Raw genomic sequence first — 9,161 nt, forward strand, 5'->3', positions numbered from 1 at the left:
ATTTTTCATTTTATCCAAATTTAAAATGTCCTTTCTATTTAAAATATATTATTAATTTTTTATTTCTTTACATTCCTGAGCTACTCTTAAAACATTAAAATGTTATCAGAAGGAGCCCCCAAATAGGAATCAGCGAATTGTTCCTATCTCCAGTATTTGTTAGCTGAATGAATTGACAGTAACCATCACCTTTCCAGTGCTTTATCGAAATGTGAAGGGGTTTCTAAGTCAGTTTCAGAGTCCCTGTCCAGTTTTAGCCTTCTATACTTTTTAATGTTTTTCTTTTTATGCATTCAATGTAAAATTTTAAAATTGCATGCCAACTTTCAGAAAAATTTAAAGTGATAAAATGTTGAATTTATATTATGGGTGAAACTTTTTTCCATGTGGACACATAAATGTGGAATTCAGACTATATAGGCTATCAGAGATTATAGTCTGTTTGAAACAACCATGATTTAAATCATAGCTCTGAAACTTAATAGTCTTCTGTGAGTAACTTGCTGGGATGTTAATTAATCTCTGCTAAACTCTTTTGTAATTTGGCTTAATAAAAATAATACTGACTATATAGGACTGTCCTCCATTTGTCTTGTCAGTTTGCCATATTGTGGTGGCTTGTGTGTTGCTGTGATTCTGGAAGCTATGCCACCGGTATATTTAAATACAAACAGGATCACCCTCGGTGGACAGGTTTCTGTTGAACTTCCGGACGAAGACAGAGTAGGAAGAAGGAGAGACAGACTACTTCCGAATATTTAGTCATTGACAACCTTCTGAATAGCAGTGGAACACTGTCAGCTCCAGAATATTGAATATTGAAACATGATGAAGAGCACCAGAATATTGTCAGATATAGTGTCGGAAGATGAGCTCCTCAGGTAGGAAGGCACTCAAAATGCAATTGGGGAAGAGCTGCCGTCTCAAAGTAAGAGTTGACCATGATGAAGTGAATAGCGTAAAGCCCTCAGGACCTTCATTCAGTTGATGGGGCACAACTCAAAGAGAAACAGCTGTAAACATCCATTAATAATCGGAACATGGACTGTACAAAGTATGAACCTAGGAAAATTGGAAATTGTCAGAAATGAAATGGAACACATAAACATCACTATCCTAGACATTAGTGAGCTGAAATGGGCTTATTGTCCATTGTGAATCTGACAGTCACTTAGTTTACTGTGCCAGGAATGACAGGTGTCGCATTCATCAGTCATGAAATACAGTGCTGTCTGTGATAGGGCAATAACCACATGCCTACAAGGAAGACCAGTTAAAATCACTATTATTCAAGTTTACACACTAACCACTAAAGCCAGTGATGATGAAATTGAGGAATTCTACCAACTTCTATAGTCTCAAATTGATCAAACATGCAATCAGGCAATTGGAATGCAAAGGTTAGAAACAGAGAACGGATCAGTAGTTGGAAATTTGGCATTGGTAATAGAAATGATGCTGGAGATCGCATGATAGAATTTTGTGAGACCAGTGACTTCTTCATTGTGTATACCTTTTTAAAACAACATAAAAGGTCTATACACATAGACCTCACCAGATGGAATACGCAGAAATCAAATCGACTGTGTCTGTGGAAAGATACAATGGAAAAGCTCCATATCATCAGCCAAAACAAGGCCAGGGGCAAGACTGTGGAGCAGGATGGCCAAACTTCATCTGTCATACTTTGGACATATTATCAGGAGAGACCCATCCCTAGAGATGACCATAATGCTTAACAAAGTAGAGTCATCAGAAAAGAGACTGGCCCCCAATGAGATGGATTGGCACAGTGGCAGCAGCAATGGATTCAGATGTAACAACAGAAGTTGGTGCCGGACCAGGCAGTGTTTTGTTCTGTTGTGCATAACGTAGCTGTGAGTCAGTACCAGCTTGACTTAACCACAGCAACTGTGTCCCAAACAGGAAAGCTGACTGTCGTCTCTGTTGTGTTTCACCAAGTCACTTACTAGTCACAGCAGCGTAGCAGGACAGAGGAGAACGGCCCCAAAGATTTCCTCAGCTATAATCTTTATGGAAGGGCCCTGGTGGTAGAGTGGTTACGGTCTTGGCTGATACCCAGAATGTCAGTGGTTTGAATCCAACAGCTGCTTTGTAGAAGGCTAGCTCAGTCCGTCTTACAGATGTAAAGCCTTGGAACCCTTGTGGGGCAGTTCTCCTTTGTCTTACAGGGAGGATTGCCTCAACAGCAGTGGGGACGGAAGCTGCCCAGGAACAGAGCAGCAGGTCTTCTCCCCCATGGAGTAGTTGTGGGGGTGATGCTGCTGCCCTTTTGTTTAGCAGCCAAGCACTTTAGGCACACTTTCTTAAAAGTATTCCAGACCATCAGCATTAAGAAAGGCAGATCGAGAAAGACCGATTTGGGCCAATCTAAATGTTGAAACCGGTTGGGCGGTTCCAATCCACCAGCCAACTCCTTGGGAGAAAGATGAGACTTTCTGCTCCTGCAAAAATGTACAGCCTCCGAAATCCTGTACAGGGCCTCTGTGAGATGGAACGGACTCAATGGGCATTTAACAACAATAGCAACAAATTAAGAATAGTTCAAATATTATTTATGATCTGTTACTGGAAGGATTACAGAAAGAGCATTTCCTGGAATTGTATTAGTCAGTTCTACGAGTGTTCCTAGTACTATTCCAGTTCACACACACGTGGACTTATTCCAAACAAAATGGATTTAATCCTCTTCCTCGGATTGATAGATGGCTATCGACAAGTTCTTTCAGTAACACGCTGTTCTTCATTCTGTTCTACTGTTTGTTCCATGGAAAAACTGATTTTAAGGTAAGTGCTAATGCAGAATATTTAACAAAACTCAAGTAGACATCTTTGCAAATTATTGAAACTTTGCCACAAGTTTATGGAATGCTGCCGCTGGTAGTGTAGTGGTTACGAATCGGGCTGTGAGCTGCAAGGTCAGCAGTTCGAAACTACCAGCTGTTCTGCAGGAGAAAGATGAGGCTTTCTGCTCCCGTAAAGATTTACAGCCTCGGAAACCCTATACAGGGTCACTATGAGTCGGAACCGACTCCACGGCACATTACAACAACAACAACCATTCATGAAACAATAGTTTTAAAATGGATCAAGCGTTTTAAGGAAGCTGGGGAAGTACTCAAAGATGAGCGAAGAGAAGGAAGCCAGTTAACATCAACGAGTTCAGAACCGGGGTGGAAGAAGACCATAGAATTACCATCGATGCAAAAGCTACGCTAGTTGGGATTTTATATGGTTTGGCATTTTCAATATGAGTTCACTTCTTGAGCTCAGCAAGCTCTCAGTTTGATGGATACCCAAAGCATACCCAATCCAGGAAGATGAGCTAGTTTAAAGAGCTGGTCTTTCCGATTGAAGCTAATGAAGGTGATGTTATGAATCGACTCCATGCAGTGGGTTTGGTGGGTTTGGATGTGCCCGCCTATGGAATGGTTACTTATGGATCACAGCTCCACTCTAACACAGAGAATTTTAGCATGAGTTATTCAACGCCACAGCCACTAGTTTACGGGGTTGTTTTAACAAACAGCTCCACATTAAGGGGCAAATCTCTCTCCTCCTCCCTTTCTCTGTTCCTCCCTCCCTTCCGTCTCACTTTCCTTTCCTTCCTTTACGTCTTATGATCCATCCATCCGTTTTGTTGTTGAAAGTAAACAGGAAAACACACACCAATCCACTGTTTTCTGAATGTATAATTCAGTGACATTGATTACATTCTTCAAGGTGTTCATCCATTTTCACCCTCCTTTTCCAGACTTTTCTTCTGTCATTAACAAACTCAGGGCTCCTTAATCCTCTGCCATTAACATAAACTGACTGCTCCTAAGCGTCCTTTCTTGCTTCTCTGTTTGCTTTTGTTAACTGATTTGCATGTATGCCTGTGACATTGTAGACTATGCACTGGACTGCTAACCAAAAAGTTCAAACCCATGAGCCACTCCTTAGAAATCCTATACAGGGTCACTGTGAGTCAGAACTGACTTGAGGGTACTTAACAAGTTAACAATAACGTGCTTGTTTGGTTAAAGAAGACTTACGGGTATAATTTTGGTGTAAGATTTAAAGATGATCTCAGAACATATCATTTTGGTAATTCATCTGGCGCTGCAGGATAAGCAATGGAATTTGAACCATGAGGTTGACAGTTCAAACCTACCGACTGCTCCTCGGATACCTTATATACGTGGTTGCTATGAGTCAGAACCGACTCGGCACCACTAAACAGCAAAAACATCCAAACATAGTGGTTCCTGAAGATCTGGATTCTATCAAAATTTGAAATTGTGTTTCACACTTTCTCCTTTTTGATCAAGATTCTATAGTAGAATCATTGATCAAAATGTTTAGTCATGGTTGCTGGGTACATCAGTTCTGATACAGCAGATGATACATGGTTGTTCATGTAGGTAATAAGCCGTACATTCTGGTTCCTTCTGTCCTTGACTCTGGTTCCTGTTCTGTTGTTTCAGGGCAATTGAAACGAATTGTTAGACCTTGAGTGGCTACTTACAAGCTTTCAACACCAACGGACAATTCTTATCAGTCTTTTTTTTATTTTTTTATTTTAAGTTTTTAAAATTTCAGGGTAAATGATAGAAGGTCAAAGCTACATAATGGGTGCATCACTCTTTATTGTGTGCTGTGGAATAAAGCAGTGGACTGCAAAGTCTGTTTGAACCACAAGATCAACAGTTCAAACTCACCAGTCACTTCTTGGAAACCCTATACAGGGTCGCTATGAGTCAGAGCTGACTCAATGGCACTTAACAACAAAAACTCTTTATTGTATACATGAGTATTTTAAGTATAGTCAATTCATTTATGAATTGAGACGGTCAGATGGATATTATGAAAGGGCAGATCCCATTAATATAGTCCCACTAAACCAACCATAAAAGTGGTTGGGTCAGTGGGGATATTAGTGGTTTCACAAGCGACGGGGAAGGATATTCAGATTCATCATCAGCCTAAGGCTTATTTCTATGACGCTGAGGGGTCACACATGCGTACACCCTCTAACCGTTTTTATGAATTCTGATACCAACCATCCCTCCCAAGGCCCTCTCTACTTCTCAACTGGGTTCAATATTCCATTGTAATGGCCACCCAGAACTCACAGACAATACTCATAATTAATGCATTTTATTAGGGAAGTTTGTGCCATCAAGTCAGTTTCGACTCATAGCAACCCTGTATGGGGTTTCCAGGAGTGGCTGGTGGGTTTGAACCACTGATACTGCAGTTAGCAGTCCTTCGCTTACTTTACAGCACTACACTAGGACTCCAGGTTGCAGTTGAGATCAGAAATGCTCTGGGTGTAGTTCTTTAAGACAGAGTCTTCTCAGCCATGCTGCAGGCTTCCTTTCTTTAGTCCTTGGCTTCAGTTCTGCTTGAGGAAAGCTCTGTGACCTCTGTTGGTAAATGCCCAGTGTGTACTTCACTCTACTATAAACCTCATCCCAAAGGTGCTCTGTTCTAACTACCTGGAGCTACCCCAACTAAGTTCCTGGAGGCCCCTCACTCCACAAGTGTAAGCCTTTTGCTCAAAGGTACTCAAACTGTGCGTGATCCGTGGGCCAGGAAGCTCGGCACTCTGTCTCATGTTCTGGTTCTTGGTTCTGCTGATGCCACTCCACAACCACATCTGTTTCCTGCAGCAGGGAGGTTCAATGTGCAGGAATCTTGGGTTCCACTGGTTGCACTCCCCTTCAGAGTCTTTCTTGATGATAATAAGTTCCACCCTTCCTGATGGTTCATTGTATACCCAACAGTGTGGCAAAACTGATCAATCCCCACATTAGATCTCCAAATTTGTACATTCGCCACTGAATTCCATAATCCTGTAGCATCTTAGGAGTCCTGGTGTGGCACTGTGGTTTAATGCGCCAGACTGCAAAGCCATTTGAACTGCAAGGTCGGCAGTTCAAGCTTACCAGCTACTCCTCAGAAACCCTACACAGGGTCGCTATGGGTCGGAATCGACTCGACGGCACTTCACAACAAGAATAGCATCTTACCCACTTTTGTTACCCAGACCCATCAGGAAAAAGTCATTTGGGGAAAGTTAAAAAGGCTGTGACAGTAAACTGTATTAAATAATTCTTTGCAGTACACCAACATTTTTTTTGGCAGAGACCCTTCAACAGATTGCAATAAACCAACACATGACAGCGGTTTCATAGCACTTGCACAAGCGAATAGATAGTCATGTTTGTAAACTGGTAGAATTTACTACCTAGTAATTATTGTTGTGATTAAGTGCCATAGGGAACCTGTACAGGGTTTCTTAGGAGCAGCTGGTGACTTTGAACTTACGACCCTGTGGTTCAAACCGACCTTGCGGCACTAGAGAGTCCCAGTAAAATACCAGTACCGTGGTCATGCTGTGTGACTGTAGTTTCATAATAGTTTTGGGAAATATGGAAATTGTGTCATGATATTCTTCAGAGCATACATAGCAGTACATTTGGTATTTCTGTGTACATAGTACCTACTGTATGATTATAGATTTTTGCATACTTACCTGTGTATTGTGCTGTGTGGATGGCATAATAGCTTTACTAGGGTCCTTTGGATTTTTCATAATCTGCCCTCATTGGCTGACTCTCCAGAACCCAATTTATGAATATGATGAGCCTCTACCTGAATAGACATAGGTATTTGCTGTAAGCACAATACAGTCACATTGTTCTTGATAAAAGTAGTGATAACTGATGTGTAAAATTTTTTTGTTTCCCTTCCCATGCTCCCCCCCCCCCGCCCCCCAAGCCTCTAGTCCCTTTATATTTGTGTATATAGAATTATACAAGTGTAAAAATTTATGTTTTTGTTCAGGCAACCCGGTGTAATTGCCACCAAAAATCTAAAGAGGAAAAATGCACATATGCTGATAAATATACCCAAACACTTTGGAGAAGAATTTCCGTGAGTAACATATTCCCTAAACTTTTTCTCCAGATGTTTACTATTCTGATGCTTTGTTCTACACTTTTTAGTCTAATCTCGAATGATTTTTAATTGGCTGTGTCTTGGCTGCTCTTTTCTTTTTTGGGGGTAAGCTTTTTTTTTTTGGTGTGTGGGGGTGCTAGTCTTTCAGATGTGTATGTGCTATCTAAAACTTTTCTTTGTGTATATATAAATGCATGTGTATTTAATAGCTTTTCCATTCTGAAAACTGTAGTTCATTTTGAGTGTCTAATCTTCTCTCATTGCATGTATTTATGGGAATAAGATTTCCACATGCCCCAAAATAAATGCAAGTTCTATATGTACTATTTCCTCTTTGTTGTTGTTCTCAAGTGCTGTGGAGTTGGTTCAGACTCACAGCGACCCCGTATGGGGCTTCTGAGCAGTGGCTGGTGAACTTGAACTGCTGACCTGTGTTTCAGACTGACCTTCAGTCCAGTACTTTCCTGCAGCACCACATCAGGACTCCATTCCCTCTTTAGTAACGTAGTAGCATCTAATACTTTAAAAAAAAAACTACAGTCTCCCATAGCTTTTTTTTTTCTTCTGAAACGTCTGATATGCTCTATTATAGTTACTGAAAATATAAACACAGTAAGACAGAAAATGTTAGGTTTTAGGCATCACTGATGATCAAAAACAACCACCTAATCTGTGTTGTTTTCATTTTCTAAAAATATTATTTCTGTATACCTCATGACATACTTACTGCTGATAATAGTGATCATAATTTAATCAGAATTGTCCCTAATTGAGTTCAAAATGTGCCTGACCCAGAGAATAATTTTTATAGCCACCACTTAACATTTTCCTGTTGTATAGTGTCCAGTACTAAGCATTTCTTGTTAAGTGGTTGCTTAGTAAGCCAGCCTTGACTTGGTGTCTTTTGGCTTATTTTTAGAGGTGGAATTATCATAGCCTAAATGAGGAGAGGATATATTAGTTGTGGTAATCCAGGATTTCACAGAAGTATAGGTCTTCAAAGTGTAAAATAGTTGGTTTCATTCCATTCAACAAATAATTACTTTTAGTATTTATATATGGTGGTAATGGAGTCGGTTCTGATTCATAGCGATCCTGTGCTGTACAGAGTTTCCAAGGCTGTAAATCTTTATGGGAGCAGAAAGCCTCATCTTTCTCCCACGGAGCAGCTGGTAGTTTCAAACTGCTGACCTTAAGGTTGGTAGCCCAACTTGTAACCACTATGCTACCAGAGCTCCTTTACTCTCTATATGCTAGGAGTTAACCAACCAAAGTTTGCTGAGCCTCACCTGTCATGGATGTTAGTCTTTTAATAAATATACCCTAATACCCTTGAGAATAAGGGAGACCATTCAAGAATGGATGCTTTTGAGTTACGGTGTTGGAGGAGAATATTGAAAGTGCCATGGGCTGCCAAAAGAACCAACAGATCTGTGTTGGAAGAAGTGCAGCCAGAGTGCTCCTTGGAGGCCAGGATGGCCAAACTTCGTCTATCATACTTTGGACATATTGTCAGGAGAGACCAGTAACTAGAGAAGGATATCATGTTTGTTAAGGTGGAGGGTCAGAGAAAAAGAGGATGACCCACAGCGAGATGGATTGGCAGTATGGCAGCATCAATGGGCTCAAACGTGGCAACAATTGTGAGGTTGGCCCAGGATCAGGCAGTGTTTCGTTCTGTTGTACATAGGGTCTCTAGGAGTCGATATTGACTCGAAGGCTCCTAACAACAACAACAATACCCTTGAAGTAGAAATGGGGGATTAAGGAAGGACATGCACAGATCAGTCAGGTTGTCTCCATTAACAAGTCCATAATAAAGGAACTTGTGATGCATTAGTCTAATTAACAGTGCAAGTAATTCCAAGGTTCAAAGGATTGGGAATGTTTTGGGGTAAGGAATCCAAGAGCTTAGTGTAGAAGATGACAATTATGCTTAATCATGGGAAAAAAACCACACAGGGCTTGTTTGGTAGTCAGTTATGATGTGATTGACTATAGAGATACAGGTTCTTTAATGTCAAAGGACATGTAAACATATCTGGAGGCAATTATAAAAGACTATGTATGCCCCTTGCTCCTAGATGGAGTTGTGGGCTTCCCAGGTTTCTCTAGCTTCCCCATAGAGAAGTGTGAACCTACATATTGATGATCGTCATTGTGCCGTTCTCGGGGGGGGGGGGGGGGGGGGG

At 40.9% G+C, this 9,161-nt stretch overlaps 1 protein-coding gene across 3 annotated transcripts in view; it reads left to right on the forward strand.

The window, feature by feature from the left end:
* CCSER2 (coiled-coil serine-rich protein 2) overlaps positions 1-9,161 on the forward strand; it is a 148,719-nt gene that overhangs the window by 105,377 nt on the left and 34,181 nt on the right. For all 3 annotated transcript variants that reach the window (XM_006872453.1, XM_006872454.1, XM_006872455.1), the window contains one exon: positions 6,856-6,945. In XM_006872453.1, coding sequence (XP_006872515.1) covers positions 6,856-6,945 — 90 coding nt within the window. The remainder of the gene's footprint in view (positions 1-6,855; positions 6,946-9,161) is intronic.

The sequence above is a fragment of the Chrysochloris asiatica genome, unplaced genomic scaffold, assembly GCF_000296735.1.
Source record: "Chrysochloris asiatica unplaced genomic scaffold, ChrAsi1.0 scaffold00198, whole genome shotgun sequence".
Lineage (NCBI taxonomy): Eukaryota > Metazoa > Chordata > Mammalia > Afrosoricida > Chrysochloridae > Chrysochloris > Chrysochloris asiatica.